This window comes from Antechinus flavipes, chromosome 3, assembly GCF_016432865.1.
Source record: "Antechinus flavipes isolate AdamAnt ecotype Samford, QLD, Australia chromosome 3, AdamAnt_v2, whole genome shotgun sequence".
Classification (NCBI taxonomy): Eukaryota; Metazoa; Chordata; class Mammalia; order Dasyuromorphia; family Dasyuridae; genus Antechinus; species Antechinus flavipes.
In genome coordinates this window covers 580,939,572-580,959,803 of record NC_067400.1, presented here as the reverse complement: position 1 = coordinate 580,959,803, position 20,232 = coordinate 580,939,572, and the positions used below count along the sequence as shown (strand labels likewise).

Genomic DNA, 20,232 nt, shown 5'->3' with positions numbered 1-20,232 from the left:
TCACTTCACTCAGCATCAGTAAATATAACTCTTTCCAGGCTTTTCTGAAATTAGGCTGCTTATTTCTCATAGAACAATAATATTCCAATAACTTTGTATTCTGGTTCTTCTTTGTAACAGAGCTACAGGGAGGAGGGCTTTTTACTGGTAAAAATTTGTTTATTCATCAAAAGTCATTCTAAAAGACATTCTTTAAATCTTTCCTTGCTGCTCAAGGGATGCTCTTTGTCAGGACGTTGGTTTGGGTGCTTTGGGGAATTGTGTTTATTGTATTTAAAACAAAAAACATTTTTAAAAAGTGTAAAAAATACACTTTATTTTCCTTCATTTATTCATTCATTGCAGGGGCATTTCCTGCTTCTAGAACTGAATTATTGAATTACTCCCCTCTCCATTTAAGATTGAAGTCTTATTATAAAGAAAAAAGAACTTTGAAAGACTTGAGAAATCTGATCAATGCAATTATCAGCAGTCTAGCAGACTGATGAGATAGGCATGCTGCCCCCTTCTGGATAAAAGATGCCGAGTGAGACTAACATCTTTGGAACATGTGGGAATTTGCTTGACTGAGTATGTTATGGATATGTTATTTAATTTTTGTTCAGTTAAACTGGGAGAGTGAAGAGAGAGAGAAAAAAATATGTTAATTAAACAAAAAATAAAACTATCCCAAAATCTTTGGGTAGCAATAAAAACAAAACAAAAATCCAATGGCCTACAATCAAGATCTGACGTGGAACAATGGATTGTCCAAGGTAAATATAATATCCAATATGATAAAAATGTGGTTTCGTGGTGAACAATTAAAGAACTTGTTCTGAAATCTTTCAATCTTCTGTAATGTAAACAATTTCAGCAAAAGGACATATTGAATGGGGGAAGTTTGTACATTTTAAAAAATCTATTATAAAGTTAAATACAAAATGATTAAAGAAAAAAAAAACATTTCCATGTACACAGCAAAACAAGAGAGAGTGTTCACTATAAAACAACAAATTTCTGTTTCAAGGAAGCCTAATAACTATTGCACACTGTTTTCAAAGCTGCCAGCTTTTCTTTGCTTCCTTGTAAATTTTCCTTTGTTCTCTGCCATACATTTTTTTAAAATTTTCCTCTCCCCCAAGAAGGCTACACTTAAGCACAGATATATGGCATCTATAAACATATACATATAAGAAAAATCAGACAATGTTTATTTCCACTTGTCATCTCTTTCTCTGAAGGTGAACATCAAAGTCCAAATCTTTCCATGTTTTTCTAAATCAACTAGCTGTTCATTTTCTACACCACAGCAGTATTCCAACCCAATCACATCCTATTTGAGAGAATGTCTATGAAAGTTTTTCCCCAGTTTTCTGCATTCCTTCTATTCTTGGCTACAAAAGTTTTATTTATACAAGAAAATTTTAATTTAAAATAATCAAAATTACCTATTTTGTATTTTTGGAGTGTATGAGATAATTGGGATTAAGCGACTTGCTCAAAGTACTAAAGACCACGTTTGAACTCAGGTTCTCCGGGCTCCAGGATGAGTACTCTATCCATTACACCATCTCACTGCCTCTTCTATTTTATACAACAACAATGCCTAAATCTACTTCTTTTACATCTTTTATCCCTGGCTTCTTTGAAGTTCCTGATCTTTTGTTCTTCCTAATGAACTTTGTTAGGACACATTTAATGTTAAAGATATTACTAAAAAAAGACCAGCGGTCTTCAAATGAGATAGTTGCAAAATGTTTATTTAGCATTGTACCTGATGCATAGTAAGTGCTATTGATATGCTAGATTGGCAGTTAAATAGCATAGTGGGTAGAGAGCTAGACCTGGAGTCAGGAAGACCTGAATTCAAAGTGTCTGGGCAAATTACTTAACCTGTCAATTTCCTCAAGGGGATGGTAACAATAGTATCCACCTTGTAGGTTTATTGGGAGAATCAAATAAGATAATATTTGTAAAGCACTGCTAAGTGGTTTATGTACTTTTTGAGGTAAGTATTATTATTCTCATTTGGCAGAAGAAGAAATGTCTGAAACCAGATTTGAACCTTTCTTCCAAGACCAAAGCCAAGCACTCTCTGTATGAATTAACCAAACAAAAAGTCTCTGTGCCAGATACAAAAATGGGTGGAATGGAATGGGGAGAAATATAAAGACAAAAATGAAATGCGCTTCCCTCCTGGAGCTTACATTCAACTGGGGGAGAAGCACATGCAAAATCAGAACCAGGTAATCACAGAATCAGCCTAAGTGACCTAAGTGGCCTAAGGCCCTAAGCTTTGAAGGCAGCTGCCCACAAGGGTCAGCCGTGGGATCCCTGAGCCTTGGAGCCTTGGCTTACAGACCTCCCCCCCCCCCACCTCAGCATGGCCTGTAGGTGTTCAGTGGGTGGGCCTGGGAGGGCTGGCTACTTGGAAGGGCTGGAGACACCTGTGGCTCCTAGTCCCTGGCTCCTCCTGTGAACACCTGCTGGGTTGGAGAGGCCCTTGGGTCTAAGGGAAAGGGTCTCAAGGGCCTGTCCCTCACTCTAGAGTTGCAAAGAGGGGAGGGCAGATTGGTTACCACTTTTTCCCGGGAGTATGTAAGAAAGAAAGCTGGTTTAAGCCTGGCTCTTTGTCTCTTCCTTGCACTAGTCCCACCTTGCCCCTGGCCCATGCTTCCTTCCCACCTGCGGCCTGTCTCCCCCAACTCCCCTGCAGTCCTCCCACCATAGCCAACTTTGGCCAAGCAGAAGGTACGTAGATCTGGTTGGTCCCAGCAGGGCTGGGCTTTGAGCTCTCTGCCCTTCTCTCCCTCTCTCCTCACTCCTTCCTACAGCCTACACCTGGGGAAAATGATGTAATATGATTTTGGGGCCCCCTGATGTTACGGGGGCTTCTGTTCTGGCAATAAGTCAGTGATTCTACATTTTCTGTCTCAGGAAACGCCCCACCCAATCTGTCTGATTATGATCATTCCTTAACAGATAACTCTGGCTTCAGGAAACTCCCACAGCTGAAACTCCTGAGACAATAGTGACCAAAACCACTCCTCAATCCGCTGCTGACTGGTAATCTGGTCAGTGACAGTCTGATCCACCCAGAACCACTCCTTCCTACTTAATGAGCCTTAGAATGAGCATATCTGTGACTGAAAGCTCGATAAAAGCATCTCCTTGCTTCTGTTTCTCTGATCAATTCCCTTACAATTCAGACGGCTTTGTAGTGCCATTATTATTGCAATAAATATTGCTTTGCCCTTTAGCTAAGGAGATAGGTGCAAGCCTGCTAATTCTTTTGAGACACCTTGCAATGCTGGTCTGGGACCCCAAACTCTTGGGGTCCCCCTTCCCACCTCAACAGAAAGAAGAGTTTTCATCACCACCGTGATCATGTGGAGCCCAGGAGATCCACAAGCACTGAGCACTTCATCTATAAGTACAAGGCTTGACAAGAAGGCCTCTGAGAAGCACAAGAAGAAGGGAGCTGACATGGGGGGCTGGCCTCCAAGCTGGACCTTTTGGGGTCCCCTGGAGACCTTAGAGATAACTGGTTATGGGTTTGGGGTTTAATGACTTGCTCAGAGTCACACAGCCAGGAAGTGTTAAGTGTCTGAGACCAGATTTGAACTCAGGTCCTCCTGACTTCAGGGCTGGTGCTCTATGCCCTACACCACCTAGCTGCCCCTGGTTATGGGTTATTTTGTTGTTTGTTCTTCATTCTTGAAGAGGGCTATGATATCAGGGTGCTATGTCAAGAGAGTGAATGAGATTTAAGGAAGGGAGGGCTGATAATGGAGGAAGCCTTTTACACACAGACAATATTGCTAAAGCCCAGTATTAGAACTGAAAAGGGTTGGATCTGTATTATCAAGGGTACAAGGGACTCCCAGATGAGGAAAGACCCTCTGCCGATGCAGGTCAGCACCTTCTCTAGAAGTCATAGTTTGGGGGAGCTGCTGGTCACACAGACACTATGTGGCAGAGCTGGGCTGGAAGCTCGATTTTAAGGTCAGCCAGCTCTCTAAATCCTTAGCGCTAAGTGGCCCAGAGCAGCCAGGAAGACCTGAATTCAAATGTGGTCTCAGACACTAGCTGTGTGACCCTAGCAAGTCACTTCACCCTGGTTGCCTCAGTTTCCTCATCTGTAAAAAAATGAGTTAGAGAAGGAAATGGCCAACCACTTCAGTGTATCTGCCAAGAAAACCCCGAATAAGAGTCACAGGGGTCAGACACGAACAAAATAACTGAACAACAGCTGTAACCATTACGCTCATTGGCTTTTGATCTATGATATTCAAATTAATATTGTTACTTCACAATAGCATGAAATCATTGCTTTTCCTCCCCCAAATGATTGTCTAATGCCTTTGAGTATGTGTATGTGTTGGGGTTATAGAAAAGTCTGAATTTCTTATCCCTGGGAAAGCCTAAAATCAGTCCCCTCTCCTCCCCTGTCCCTCTTCCTTTCTCTTGTCCTGGTTTCCATCATGGTCACTTGCAATGATATTATCCTTTCCCTGATAAGCTATTTATCTATAGCACTACTGCCCTTTGTTGTTATTCTCCCAGGAAGAATGACCCACTCTCTGGGACACTCCCATCTACATTTCCTCCTCACTTCCCAGCCCTGAGCAATTTGGCCTCAGATCCCACCCTCCACTAACTATATTGTTCCTGACATTACCCACAGCCTGTGGTGGGTTAGTTCTAGTCCTGGACATTTTTCCTAAGATTTGATATGCGGGATCCTTCCCCTTCCTCCTAGTTATACTCTTCTCCCTTCTTTCTCTGACCCCACTCTCTCTTTTTTGACCCTTCCTTCTAAGAAGAGTTGCCTTTAAATCAACCATTTACCACTTAGATTTGATACTTCCCCCTCAAGTCTCAGACTTCTTAGTTCCTCTATTAATAACTCTCCTCTGTCTCTCTGTCTGTCTGTCTCTTTCCCCGCATCTCTATGTCTCTCTGTCTGTGCTGTCTGTCTCTCTATCTCTGTTTCTATATATATATATATATATATATATATATATATATATATATTATATATATATATATATATATATATCTGTAATATGTATATATATAAAACATATGTATTGATTTAAGGTTTGCAAAACATTTAATTATACTAACTTATTGCGACAGCCCGTGAGATAAATACCAAGATGGTGATGCCCACTTTACAGATGAAAAATCTGAGCCTTGCTCAGAACCAGCTAGTCCAGAGGTGAGATTTGAATCCATTGCTTCCTGCTTCTGAGGACGGTGCCCTAAGCACTGGGCATCCCGCCTCTCTCTACTCAGCTCCTTAGAGAGCTCATCTATTCCCTTGAGATCAATTATCACCTCTATGCAGCTGGTTCCCCAAATCTATGTGCATGGCCCCAGTCTCCTTCCCTACTCCCAGTCCTACATTCGCCTGGGATAAACTCAACAATTAAAAATGAACTCCATCCCTCCCCCCTAAAAACCCCATCTGTGCCCCTACTCTAGATGTTTCTATTGATGGTAATGCTGCTCCCTTCCCAGCCATTCAGGGTCAGCTCCTTAGACTCTCCTTTTTCTCTTTCCCTCATTTCCCTTTCTCCAATCAGTTGCCAAGTCCTTCCTTCCTGTGTCCTCTTCTCTGTCTTCAGTAATGAGTTCAGTGTCTTTCTCATCACCTCTCATGGGCACGAAAGGCCTCCCTGCCTCTGCTCTGTCCCCTCTCCAGTCCACCTGTACCATCCGTGCCCAAAAGTTTTCTCCTGTTACTACCCAGACCCCTGCATATCTTTTCTCTGATCAAAAACGGTTTTCCTCAGACACTTACTAGCTGTATGATCCTGCCCAAGTCACTTAACTCAGTTTGTTTTACTGCTCTTTCAAATGAGCTGGAGAAGCAAATGATAAACCAGTCCAGGAGCTTTGCTAAGAAAACCCCAGATGGGGTCACAAGGAATTGGTCACGACTGAAATAACTGAACAGCAAACTTTTTCCTATAGAATAAAATACAAACTCCTTAAGTTGGCATTCAGGGGTTTCTACAAGACTTTCCCATGTACCTTCCCAACTTCCTTTTACATTACTCCCTTTAATGTTACGTTCAGGCTAATTGCAGACCACTTGGACAGGTAGGTAGCACAATGGATAGAGTAAATCAGGTAGAATTGAATTCAACTCTCAGATATTTATAAACTGTGTGATCCTGAGTAGTAACAACTTTTGTTTGCCTCAGTTTCCTGGGCTGTAAAATGGGCATATTTACATAACCTGCATTGAAAGGTTTTTAAGAGATTCAGATGGGAAAATAATTGTGAAGGACTTAGTGCATTGCTTGGTATATAGTAGGTGCTCTATAAATGCTTATTCCCTTCCCTCCCATTATTTGCTCTTCTTCAAACTCAACATTCTATCTCCTATCTCCATGTGCTCCCTCTGTTCCCCTTGCCAGGCGAACATCTTACTGTATATACATGCATACTGTATATACATCATTCCCCTTTATGAGCCAAACCATCCTCCTTGTTATTCTTCACACATGGTCCATCTCCCACCTCTGCACTTTTGCACTAACTGTCCCCCATGCCTTGATTGCCCTCCCTGCTCACCTCTTCCTATTAGAATTCCTAATTTCCTTCAAAGCTCAGCTCGAGCTCCAATCTTTTACATGAGACCTTTTCTGATCCCATCTCTCCTTTCTAAAATGACCAACATTTTTATTTTGCATATGCTCATACACATACATGCTATCTCCCAGATAGAATGTAAGCTCCTTAAGGACAGAAACTATTTCTCTCTTACCTAGGTACCCCAAGTGCCCAGCCCAGTGCCAGATACATCATTGTGAATCATCATCTCCATGTATTGAAACCCTTCTTTTCTTCTTTGACTTTTCCAGGAAGCTTTCGTATAAGTCCTCGCCATCTCACCCCACTCCCACTAACATCAATCTCACCCTTCTTAGATTTTCCCACACCTGCTCCCACCCCGTTACATCTGACTTTGTATTATACTTGTTTGTGCCCCTTGGTCCCCAGTTGGCAAAGTCCCGCGAGGGCAGCGGCTCTTATTCTTTCATCTTCCTTTCCCTTGGCACCTACCTCAGAGCCTGGCACCAAGGATACACTCAATAAACCTTTGTTCAAATTAAATTTACTCAGGATATTCCTATTTGAGGTAGGTGGTGAATAATGATTGATTACGCCATCTTACACATATGAAAACTAAACCCTGGAAGGAAGGGGAGAAGTAACCTGCATAATAGATAGAGCTTGGGACTTGGAGTCGGAAAGTGGTGGGTTCAGAGCCTGCCAGCTGTGTGACCTTAGGAAGACATACTTCACTTCTCTGTGACTCAGTTTCCTCATCTACAAAATGAGAGGGTGAGGTTCAACATTTAAAGTCTCTTCCAGCTTGAAATCTATGATCCTATGAATTTTCCCAGGTCACTCACCCCAGGAAGTGACAGAATTGGGACTCAGATCTAGGGGATGTAATTCCAAGCGCCATATTCTTTCCACTAGATTGCAATCATCCTTCTGTGTGGTTCGGTTGGGTCCAATGCTTTGGGTTACTGCTTGGGGTTTTCTTGGCAAAGAAATGATTTGCCATCTCCTTCCCCAGTGGATTAAGGCAAACAGAAGTGATTTGCCCAGTTCTAGAACACACACACACACACACACATACACACACACACACACTCACACACACACTATTTGATGTATATTGTATATATGATGTAAATGTATATTTATATATACATTTGAACTTGAGTTATCCCTGACTCTGAGCCCAGTGCACTGTGCATTATGGCACCACCGAATTGCCTTTTAGAGAGACATACACAAGACTGACCCAGATAATATGGTGATTTTTGAGAGGAAAGCATTAATAGCTAGGGGCAGCAGGAAAGGTCTCAAGTGGAAGGTGGCACATAAGCTGAACCCTGGAAGAAAGCAGGGATTCTGGGGGACAGGTGAGGAGGGATGGCAGACCTTCTGTACAATGTCTTGGAAGTGGGAGATGGAATGTCAAACACAAGGAAGATCAAGAAGGACAGTTTGTCTGGGACGAAGTATGTGTTTGTAAGATTAATGTTCAATTAGAATAGAAAGGCAGGTCAGGGCATCTCTGTGAAAAGCTTTAAATGAAAAACAGAGGAGCAATTTCATTGTGGAAGTAATAGTAAAACTCCATTCTTAACTGTTGTTCCCTAAGAAATTACAAGCAGGCTGATTTCAGAAAGGCCTGGAAAGACGTACATGAACTGATGCTGAGGGGAGTGAATAAAACTAAGAGATCACTGTACACAATAACAAGATTATGTGATGTTAATTCTGATGGATGTGGCTCTTCTCAACAATGAGGTGATTCAAAGCAATATCAATAGACTTCAATGGAAAGTATCATCTACATCCAAAGACAGAACTATGGAGACTGAGTGTGGATCAAAGTACAGTATTTTCACTTTTTAAAAATTACTTTTTTTTCCTTTATTGAGTTTTTTTCCTCTTTTGATCTTTTTTTTCTTTCCCAGCATTACAAATATGAAAATATATTTAGAAGAATTGCATACATATAACCTACATTGGATTGTTTCTTGTCTTGAGAAGGCGGGAAGGAGGAGGAGAGGGAGAAAAATTTGGAACACAAAGTTTTGCAAAGGAGAATGTTGAAAATTATCTTAGCACATATTTGGAAAAATAAAAAATTATTTAAAATAATCTTTTTTTAAAGGGAGTAAAGTTAATCTGGCAAATTGAAATGCCTTTTTTATTTCAATTTTTTAAAAATTCAATAAACATTTATTAATCAACAACAGTAACAAAAAGCAACCCAAATGTCATTCTTCCTGACACCAAGGCTGGCTCTCTATCCACTGTCACACTGTCTCTTTAAAACATCTAATTAGATGTCTTGTGCTGATGCTGAAGGAGGTACAAAAATAGATATAATCCCTGCCCAGATTAAGAATTTATTCTCTGCCCTTGAAGCTTATGATCTAACAGGGAAAGCAAAAGATACACACATAAAAATATTGTATGACCCAATGACTTTGTGGATATAAGTGCTTTTTAAACCTAATACACACACACACACACACACAACCACACTGATAAATGACCTTTAAGAAAGGCTTTTGACATAAATTCACCATCTGATGGTCCTGAGCCTCCCTTTCCCTAGCTGGTCTGTTCCTCAAACTGATTCAGTTTAGACTTAGTTTGGCTTAAAAATACTTGACAGAGCTCCCCTGGCCTTCAGGAGTCCAAAGTCCCTTCCATGTTACCATGAGGAACCTGAGAGAAGGACAATAAATGTCCCAACTATAGAAACACAGAAATATCAAGAGTACCTGCCAGCCAATAGCCTGTATCAGCTCTGTGCCAGGCATTGTGCTGGTCCCAGATCTCCGTGGAGAGCTGATGAAGGAAGAAGCATTATTGGCTTGGGGGAAGAGATCAGAGAAGTAGCCCCTGAACAGGGCAAGGTCTTCCTTTAGTGGTCTGGTTACAGGTTGTTGTTGCATTTGAATTCAAGTCTTTTTGACTTCAAGTCCTGACTTCTGTCTACTCTACCACTAATTGCCTCAGTGAATAGTCAGCTTTGTGAACAAGCAGTTTTCAAAGGAAGAAATCCCCAGTAATCAAAAGCCACATTAAAAAAAAAAAATCCTAAATCACTAATAAATAAAGAAACACAAATTAAAACAATTTTGAGGTTCACCTCATACCCATCAAATTGACAAAAAGCGCAAAAGAGAAAAATAACAAATGTCAGAGGAATTGTGGGAAAACAGGGCTAGTACTATGGGTGTAATTATCAGTTTTATTCTGGAAAGCAAATTGGAATAATATCACCAAAGTTATTAAACTATGCAAACTCTGCAAAACTACTTGGCTTAGGGAATAGAGGAGTCAGGAATACCTGAGTTTAAATGAAATTACTATATATGAGATCCTGGGAAAGTCATTTAATTTCTGTCTGCCTAAGTCTCGTAACAGTAAATACTACCAGTAATAATGCTAGAACCTACCTCCTAAACTTATTGTGAGATCAAGTAAGATAATATTTAAAATATTTACCACATAGTTGTGCCTGATGAATACCTGTTTTCTCTCTTTTTCTTTCTTTTCTTTCCTTCCTTCCTTTCTTCTTTCTTCCTTCCCTCTTTTCCTTCCCCCTTCTTTCTTTCCTTCCTTTCTTCTCTCCCTCCTTTTTTCCTCCTTCCTCTCCTTTCTCTTCTTCCTTTCTTTCCTTCCTTTCTTCTTCCTTCCTTCCCTCCATCTCTTCCTTCCCCCTTCTTTCTTTTCCTCCTTCCTTCCTCCCTCTTTTTTTCCTTCTTCCTTTGCTTCCTTCCTTCCACCATTCCTTCTTTCCCTCCTTGCTGCCTTCTGTTTTTCCCCTCCCTCATTTCCTTCTTCCCTCCCTTCTTTTCTTCCTGCTTTCCTTCCTTCCTTCCCTCCCTTCTCTCTCTTCCTTCTTTTTTTTATTTCCTTCCTTCCTTCCAGTTATCTAATTATATCTCTACCAGGCTTATACCCCCAAGATATGAAAGAATCAATGGCTAGATCTACATGCACAAAAATAACTACAGTTATTTTCATAGTAGCTTAGAAACTGAGGGAGTTTCTTCCTATTGAGAGATGGATAAACAAATTATACTATGCAAACTGGTCTGATCTGACCAAACTCTGTTTAACTAACATGAAAGCACTTTGAGGGATTTTTGGAGTATATCCAGATTGCCCAAGTTACAGTTATATAAATATATATATATATGTGTGTGTGTGTGTGTGTGTGTGTGTGTGTGTGTGTGTGTGTATGTATATATGATATAAATGAAGAAACAGATTATTTCAAGGGAAATTGAGACTTTTGTGTCCTGATGCAGAATAAAGGGAGCAGAACTAGGAAAACATGATAATATTATAAAAAATATATAATTTTGAAATACTTGAGAACTTTGATCAACACAGATAAACCATGAGTCTTAATCAATGAAGAGGAAACACACTGGTCACCTCCTGACAGAGAGCTGATGAATTTAAAATGCATTTTTAGACAGGGTCAATGGGGGGAATTTTTTTTTAATTGCATTATCTGTATCACAATATTCTTTTGTTATTGCTGAATGGAAGACAATGGACAGGACAGATTATAAATGTAGGCTTAAATAAATGGATAATAAATGAATGGAAGGAAGGAAGTGAGAGAGGGAGGAAGGACAAAGAGTCTGGAGAACTGGGCTACAAGTATCCAGCTGATGAGTTTAAATATGTTCTAGAAGCTTCCCTACCTCACTTTCATACTTTGGGGACTAGAAAGGAAAAAGGGGTTTGTCTGACTTCTCCGGCTGCTTCATGTATGGGCATAACCTGCTACACTGAGAAATATGAAGGTCACACTGGAATATTAAAAATCATAGAAACAGAATGGTACAATATTTAGGAATGAAAAATGTCAGACCTGGGAGGGCCCTTAGAACCCAGGATGTCAGAGCCGGGAGGGCCCTTAGAACCCAGGATGTCAGGGCCGGGAGGGCCCTTAGAACCCGGGATGTCAGGGCCGGGAGGGCCCTTAGAACCCGGGAGGTCAGGGCCGGGAGGGCCCTTAGAACCCGGGAGGTCAGGGCCGGGAGGGCCCTTAGAACCCAGGATGTCAGAGCCGGGAGGGCCCTTAGAACCCAGGATGTCAGAGCCGGGAGGGCCCTTAGAACCCAGGAGGTCAGGGCCGGGAGGGCCCTTAGAACCCGGGAGGTCAGGGCTGGGAGGGCCCTTAGAACCCAGGATGTCAGAGCCGGGAGGGCCCTTAGAACCCAGGATGTCAGAGCCGGGAGGGCCCTTAGAACCCAGGAGGTCAGAGCTGGGAGGGCCCTTAGAACCCAGGATGTCAGAATTGGGAGGGCCCATAGAACCCGGGATGTCGGAGCTGGGAATGCGGAGCCCAGAGACTCTTACTTAGAACGTAAGCTGTTGGAGTAGCTGGCAGAGACCTTAGTAGAAGAGAAAATTCAGGAGTTCAATGAACTTGGATTGGGGGGAAATACGGCTTTATTTATTTATTTTTTGGCCTTTGTTTTTCTTGGTAAGTTTAAGTTTTTAAAGGTATATATTTAAGAAATCTATAACACCAAAAAGAGCCCCTTAAAGCGCAGATGTGAGAAAACAGCCTTACATGAGACCGCTTGGTGCAAACCCCTCCTTTTTCCAAGCCGAAGCAGGGGCAGGAGGGCGGGCTTGGCGGCCGGAGCCACCCAGAGCCGAGGGCCCGACAACGGGCAGAACCGGCTCCTCCCGATCCTGCTTCTCCCATGTCCCGGAGATTTGGGGGGATGGGTGCGGAAGATCAAAGCCTTTTAACGAGAAGACGCCAAAGACAGTTTGAAAGGGCATTTATTGTTATCAATTATTACTATCAATCCACAAAGGGCCTCTATTAGGGGGCGGACCGGTTCTGGCTCACGGCTCAGCCTGATCTGGTTCGGTTTGGTCGGACTCCCAAGCGGCCCTGCCCCCGGACTCCACCAGGTGGCAGCAGCAGCAGGAGCCCGGGGAGCCACACGGGAGCTCCGCCCCCTTCTCCTCCCCTCTCTATGATTTCTCCGTCTCAATGGTACGCTTAGGGCTGCCTCACGTCCCATAAGGCCTCGGGTCGGAAGCTCCAGCCTCTCTTCCGGTTCTCCACCATGGCGGTGAGTAGCTGCGGGTGTGGGTCTGTTGCCTCCATCCGTCCCCATCCTCTCTGCTGCGGGCTCGTCTGGGCTGCGGCGCCGGTCGGCCATGGGCCTCGGGGCCTGCTCCGTTCCACGAGCAGGCCTGGAGAGGGCTCCGTAGGACCAGGACGCCGGGATGTGCCCCGGCCGCTGGCCCCGCCGAGGCCTCGGGAGGAGCGGGTGCCGAGCTTCGGCCGCTTTCTTTTCCCCTTTCCTGAGCCAGCTCCAGGAGCCCTGGGAAACGGGGAGGAGGAGGGCTACCGAGCGCAGGGGCTGCAGGACATCCCGCAAATAATGGAGGGGAAGGCGACTCCAGCGTGAGTGGCTCCTCCTCCTGTGCGGTCTAGATCCGTCCTGGATGGGTGGCAGAAGAAAATTCACTGAATCTCTCTCTAATTGTCCTTATTTGCAAAACGAGGGCTGTTGGCTACGGGGTAGCAGCCTTGGAAGGTGTTTGGTGAGGCTCAGGCGCTGTGGTTCAAGTAAAGCCTTCCTGAGTGGCGCGGGGGGTCTTTGCCCGGGCGTGTTTCTGTGTATGGAGACGTCTGCAGCCAGAGCGGAGTCGGGCTCTTCCGCTCTGCCGTTAGCGAGCCGGCCAGCGTTTATCTGGGCCAGGCGCCGTGCTCAGTGGTGGGACTCTGTAAAAAACAAGCGGTCCTAGTTTTCCAGGGAACTCGTAGCTTAGTGGACGCGACAGTTTGCAAAAACTACGAACACACAAGATAAATTAGATAATTTCAGAGAGGAAGCAATAGTATTAAGGATTGTGAAAAATATTTCCCAGAAGGTAGAATTTAGATGGTTGTTGAAGGGGGTGTTTTTGGAGAATTAAGGAGAAAATGCTGTGTGATTCTATTTTGTAATTATTTTGGCTTGCTATGATCTCAAAGGGGTCCCATTTTATGTCATCACTACTCTGCCTTCTCAATATATTATACTTTTTGACCTGTGGTTTCAAGACTAGTAGAAAGTTTTTAAGCCCAATTTTATTATTTTAATCAGGTGTATTTTTGTGCTGTCCTCAGGGAAATTTGAAAATTTAGAAAATAACAATCCCTGTTTAAGTTGGGTACTAGATAAAGATTAAAAGTATGTATGAGTTTACATATACACATGTGTGAATGTTTGAGTATTAGGACTAGATCCAGTAGAAAGGCTAACTTACCAAGGAAAGAGCAAAGAAACTTCATGGAGAAAGTGTTATTTAAGCTGTACTTCTAAAGAATGAGTGGAAATACAATTCAAAAAGGAAGCAGAGATTGAAAATAGTTGATGGCTTAAGAGTCCAAGGCATTGGGGGGGGGGGGGTTTGTAATCATGTGGCAGTTAAGTGAAAGGGTTGATTTCAGAAAATCTGACAGTGCTGATCAGTATTGAACTGATCAGAGTGAATTAAGCAATGCCAGGAGCATAATTTCTACAGAAATAATGTTGTAAAGACATTTACAAGACCTACAAATTCGGATCAGTATGAAAGTCAATCGTTATTCCAAAGGATTTAAGGGAAAACATGATAGTTGGTAGTACTTGGTACACATCCAGACATTTTTCTGAACAAGATCAATTTAGGAATTTGTTTTGTTTGACAACATATTTGAAACATGGGTTTTGATTTTAACAGTGATTAGGGAAATTTTCCATGGTCTCAATCTGTAGTTTTCTTATCTATCAGAGAGAGAGAAAACAGTTATTACTCTTAGTGGCAGAAATGTGGTGGCCATTATTTACATGCTGCTTTAAAAAATAAAAAACTTGGCTGTTATAAAGGTGACAACCTTAATAAGCTGACCAATGCCGCTTATCTTGCAGCAAGATCAAGGTGAAAAGGAAAACCCCATGCGGGAACTGCGCATTCGAAAGCTCTGCCTCAACATCTGTGTTGGGGAGAGTGGGGACCGGCTGACTCGGGCAGCCAAAGTATTGGAGCAGCTCACAGGCCAAACCCCAGTGTTCTCCAAAGGTAAGTGTGAAACCAGGCCCAGGAGAGGAGGGGAGTCCTGGGGCCTGATCCTTTCTCTTTACAGCATGAGAGCTGTATCTCTCTAAAGGCCTTCCTAAAGAGATGGTGACAGTAAAATATTGGATTTAAGAAGCTGAGGATGAGGGTTTCAATCTCACTGTGGAGCTGAATAGCCAGATGCTTCCTTTGTTCAGTCCTGTTTCCCTTTATATGCTGAGTCTGGAGCCAGCAACACTCAAGTTCAAATTTGGTTTCAGACACAAACTGTGTGACCCTGTGTAAGTCACTTAACCCTGATTGTCTCTTGGTTTCTTCATTTGTAAAATGAGCTGAAGAAGGAAATGGGAAGCCTCAGTTATATTTGCTGAGAACCCCAAATGGGGTTACAGACAGGACTGAACTTTACCAAGAAATGGTCTTTGACATTCTGTGATTCTGTAAAGGTCAAAGAAAGGTACAGCAGGTCAAAGGATTAGAGGTTTCTATCTTGGCACTATGTATACATGATTCAGTCTAATGTATCATGTACATTTTGTATTTAAAAGATATCAGGAAGTGTGTGTGTGTGTGTGTAGAGCTAGACAATATATTTAGTTATTAGAGAATACTATGGTTTGGTTCACAGGAACTTTTTCTAATTTGTCTTGTAAATTAGGTTGTTTATATACATTGAGTAGGTGGATTTTTTATTGTAGCCTGATGTTGGCCCACTTGTGCCCTGGGAAATTTTTCAGCAAAAAATCCTGCCTTTGAACTTGATTCACCAGTGTTGGGTGGCTTGGGACACTTAGTCAAGAATGAATTTATGTTATAAATTGAATCTAGAAAACAGTGGCGTATAGTCAAAAAAGCAATGAACTGGCCATCAGGAGTCTTGGGCTCTAGTCTCACTTCCTTTGCTGTGTGATGCTGGGAAGTGACCCAGTCTTTCTGGGTCTTAGTTTCCTCTTAGGTAAGATGAAAGTTTTGGCCTAGAATATCATTTGAGATTATTTGAATCTCAAAAGAGTTGATTGGCCTTCGAGGCACTTGCCTTAGTCTCATTCTCTTAGCCTGTTGGACCATGACTCTCTTATTGGGACAGAGGTGGGCAATGGACGAGAAAGAATTTGAGTGGCTCTAAGGATGTTGTCAATCTTCCTGCAGCTCGCTATACTGTCCGGTCTTTTGGAATCAGGAGAAATGAGAAGATCGCGGTTCACTGTACAGTCCGTGGGGCCAAAGCTGAAGAGATTCTGGAGAAGGGACTGAAGGTAAGATTAATTAAGAGGCATTTCCTCCCCTTGGCCATGGGAAAGGGGATATTAGAGTTTGATGAAAAGATGCTCCTTATTTCTGCTCTTGGCTACAGAAACTTCACTTGTGTCACCCTCTGTCTTAGACATGGTGCAGAGTCCAGAATCTAGTATCGTATATTCCATGCACTTTGTTCTGTGTGTGGCAGGAATCTTTTGAACTGTTCTGTCTTTTACATTTGAAGTTGCATGTTTTTTCATCTCCAAAATGAGAGTTTTGGATTAGTTTCTTTAAGGTCCCTTCATCCTGTAATCTGAAGCATCTTGATTGTTGCTTAGTTTGGGAAGAAAGAAGGGGTGGGGGGGGGGGGGCAGTCGGCAGTCCCTGACTGTATGGCAACATGACAGGTTGAGGCAGCTGAGCTCAGTATGTAGGCATGAATTGTGATCATTGTGGTTCTTTCTCAGGTGCGAGAATATGAGTTAAGGAAAAATAACTTCTCAGATACTGGCAACTTCGGCTTTGGCATCCAAGAGCATATCGATCTGGGGATTAAATATGACCCAAGCATCGGCATCTATGGCTTGGACTTCTATGTGGTATGTGCACCCCAGCTTTGTTTCTCTCACTTAATGTTCTCTGGAGTCGGAGTAACATGTGGAATGTGGATGTTCCATCTTCTGGGAAAGGAAGCTATGTTTGCTTCACACTGGAAGCTTTGGCTTATTCTCTACTGAAGCTCTTGGCAAGGAGATAGGGAGACACTTGAATCTATTCCCAACTCTTCTTTGGGGATGCTAAATAGGGAAGCAGACAAGCCAGAATTTGCACCCTCTCTGGGCCTCAGTTCCCTCCTCTATAAAATGAGATATTGGTCCAGGTGTTTGCAATTCTCTGTTCAGCTCTTTGGATATTCCCTGGAGTTCTAAATCCAGTGAACTCAGAAGGGAAAGAGGGATATAGATTGGAAACTTGCACCCGTTTCAGTGGAGCATTCTTCCTTAGAAGACTCATATCCTCTGTGTCCTTCCCCTTTCTCCTACATATATATACTTCTCCTGTGACTCATGCCAGTTTCCTGGCCCTGATATGCTTCTTTTGTGCCCATCCTGTCTTCTGGGCTTGCTTCCAGTGACCTTCCTGGCCAATGGAGGACATTCCTTGATTTTCTTACAGTTCAATGCCCAGCTCAGTATGGAAGGTCATGCCTTGTTAAGACACTTAAGTTCTCTAGGCCATTAAGTGTAATATGAGGAGAATAGTTGGGTTGTGAGGAATGCGCTTGCTCAGGCACTGTCTAGAGCAGATGGGAATTACTTGCAGAGCCAGGACTAACCCTCAGTTTCTGACTTTGCACACACTGTGTGCACTTGTATGCAGGCTGTAATCACTGCTTCCCAGGCTTATTATTCTCTAGGCACTTGTGTGGTATTTGTTTTCCCTAAAGAACCTCTTGCTAACTAGAAAGGAAATACTCCCAAACTGAAAAGTGGGCTTAAGGGAGAACTTGGTGAGTTATTGAGGGGTCTTTGGAATTGGGGAGGGATTGGTGAAGTAGAATCATAGCCTTAGCTCAGTCCAGTTCATTTATGGGTAAGAAAACTGACCTCGCTGAGGGGGCAGTAGCAGCCCTAGCAGCCGCTTTCTCAAGGGCCTAGGCCAGCAAGCTGACTGTTGACTGTTTATGGGGCAGGTGCTGGGCAGGCCCGGGTTCAGCATTGCAGACAAGAAGCGTAGGACAGGCTGCATTGGGGCCAAACACAGAATTGGCAAGGAGGAAGCCATGCGCTGGTTCCAGCAGAAGGTAAGAGGGTTCTTCTCTTTGTCCAGGAGCATCCTGTAAGGAAAGGGTGCTTAAAGTCTGCCTGGAGGGACAGTTAGGAGGCCTGGTTTGAATGGGAGGTGGGTAAGATTGGCAGGGACGAATTGGGGGGAGAGGGAGGGAATGACACCTTGGGTGTTAATGTTTTATTCAGGGAAAGATTATTCTGAAAGTAGTTACTCTGAGTGCAGACTGTCAAAGGGGGTCCACAGCAAAGAAGTTAAACCCCTGCTCTGGAATAAAAGTTGGGGCCAAATTGGGTGGCTTGTCTCAGCAGGAGGCACTGGAAGATGCCTCCCCCTCTGCTTCTACCTAGTGTGGCCTTCAATAGAAAAAGATTGTGGGAATTATTCTTCCCATGCTTTTTGTGTAGGTTTGCTGTAGTTCAGAACTATCATAGCCAATCATTAAAATAAAAAAAAAAAAAGCATTTCTATAGCTTTTTACAGCACAAGGCTGAATCAAATACAGTAGCTAGTTAACCTTGTTAGCAAATAAAAGTGGATCAGTTAGCTCTGCCTACTTCAGATTACAAAACAGCTGGGTTTTAGATAAAACAATGCCACTAGAGCTAGTCTTTAATTCCCTCCTGTTACCTCTGATTCTGAAAAAAAAAATCTTTTCTCTTGCAGTACGATGGCATCATCCTTCCTGGCAAATAAAGTCCTGTTTTCTATTAAAAGGTCAATAAAATGATCACTGAAGTGTATTCTGTGTTGTATTCTGTGGGAGGAGCCCATTTTCACATATCTGGTTGGACCTGCCTGCCTGGATGGCAATGCCTGTTGAGAATTAACACTGGCATGGTGGACAGAGCACTGGGGTTTGGATTGGGAGCACTTGGGCCCCATCCCAGCTCTGCTCCTGACCACGTAGGTGACCTTGGACATTTTTTGGGTCTCAGTTTCCTCCTGTTAAAAGTGTTCTTCAGGGGCAGCTAGGTGGCGCAGTGGATAGAGCACCAGCCCTGAAGTCAGGAGGACCCGAGTTCAAATCTGGTCTCAGATACTGTCTAGCTGTGTGACCCTGGGCAAGTCACTTAACCCCAATTGCCTCAGCAAAAAAAAAGCAAAAAAAATAAAAGTTCTTCAGTCCTAAGTCCCTGAGATCTGGCCATCTCCAGCCAATGAGTGGCCCACACTGCCAGCCCACTGAAATGTCTTTTGGTTTTTTACTTAAAAAGAATTTTTGAGAGCTCTGGTTCAGTGCTGCCTGATTCCCCTCACTTTAGAAGGATGGTGGTGAAATACAGATGTTTTGTAATACTTTTTATAAGATTTGCAGAACACTTAACTTGGCAATTCTGTAAGGGGCAAATGATAACATACTGCCATTTTGTGATGAAGAAACTGAGTCTCAAAAGAGGGGATTTGCCATGGTCATAAAAGTAGTAATGTTGGAACTTTGATTTTGCCCAAGGCTCCTGAACCCAAATCCAGTGCTCTTAACATGCCAAGATTCCTTTTTAATGAAACAAGGTAACAGGCCCATTGGAGGGAAACAATGAGTCTTCCATCTCACTAAATCGGTAGCTGAACCCCAGGTCTAATAAATGCTTGTTCACTCCATAATGGTTTCTTTAAATATTCAACCCTCCTGAGTCTTGAATCCCTTTGTTTTAAAGTAGCTTTGGTGCCCCCTAACCTGGGCAGTTCTATTACCCCCAACTCCTGACAGGAAGAATGTTAGTTTATGTTGACCAGTGCTGGAGAAGGAAACCTACTTCTGAAGAGTGCAGAGCATTTTGGTGTTGGGGGAATCGAAGCTGAGACCAAGTCTGCCACCGTATAATCTCTCTATTGTCCCCACCATAGTCCCAGAATTGGGAGGCAAGCTGGTAACCCCTACTCTTCAGCGTTAATTGTGATTGAAAAATAGGTAATTCATCTCTGAACAAAAAGCTGTTTAGAATGTTATGTTAGAGGTGGAGTGGTGAGGTCTCAGGAAATAGCAATAGCCTGTTGTTTCAGTACCTTTGCTTTCGAGGACCCAGCTTTCAACGGGGTTCTTAGGTCAGAAAAAGCTGCTTCTACCAGGATCCTGTTGTACAGCTGGGTAGCACTGCAAATCCAGCCTTAAAGCACTTCATCCTGTTTGCCTCAGTTTCCTCATCTGTAAAATGAGCTGGAGAAAGAAGCAGCTCGCCACTCTAATAATCTGCCTAGAAAACCTGTGTGTCATTAAGAGGCAGAACTAAGACAGATGGGTAACCACAAATTGGTAAAGCCAGGACCTAATAACCAAGCATCCCCTGGGGGAGGAGCCTTTCCACAAGGCCTCAGCAGGGGGGGACCGTGGAATTGTAACCTGAGCTTAGTTGGAAGGCTTGGAGATGGCCTTGTGGTGACCTGCTGCCCAGCAACACTGGTCTGAGTCCAGATTTCGTATCAAGGGCCAGAATAGGCCTTACACGGATTGGACTAGCCGCTTAGTTCTGAAATGGGTGAATCTGAGGCTTAAACCCATCTGTGCCTCTTGGTCCAGAGCAGGGACTCCTAGTCATGATCAGTCCCATTTCTGTGCAGCTTGGTCTGCAA

General features: G+C 43.2%; 1 protein-coding gene across 1 annotated transcript; it reads left to right on the top strand.

Moving 5' to 3' along the window:
• Nucleotides 1-12,546: 12,546 nt before the first annotated feature.
• On the top strand, nucleotides 12,547-18,404 carry RPL11 (ribosomal protein L11). Its single transcript, XM_051988268.1, has 6 exons — nucleotides 12,547-12,656; nucleotides 14,487-14,637; nucleotides 15,784-15,890; nucleotides 16,341-16,472; nucleotides 17,567-17,677; nucleotides 18,328-18,404. The coding sequence occupies exons 1-6, from the start codon at nucleotides 12,651-12,653 to the stop codon at nucleotides 18,355-18,357; spliced, it is 537 nt and encodes a 178-aa protein (XP_051844228.1). The 5' UTR covers nucleotides 12,547-12,650; the 3' UTR covers nucleotides 18,358-18,404.
• The last annotated feature ends 1,828 nt before the right edge of the window (nucleotides 18,405-20,232 follow it).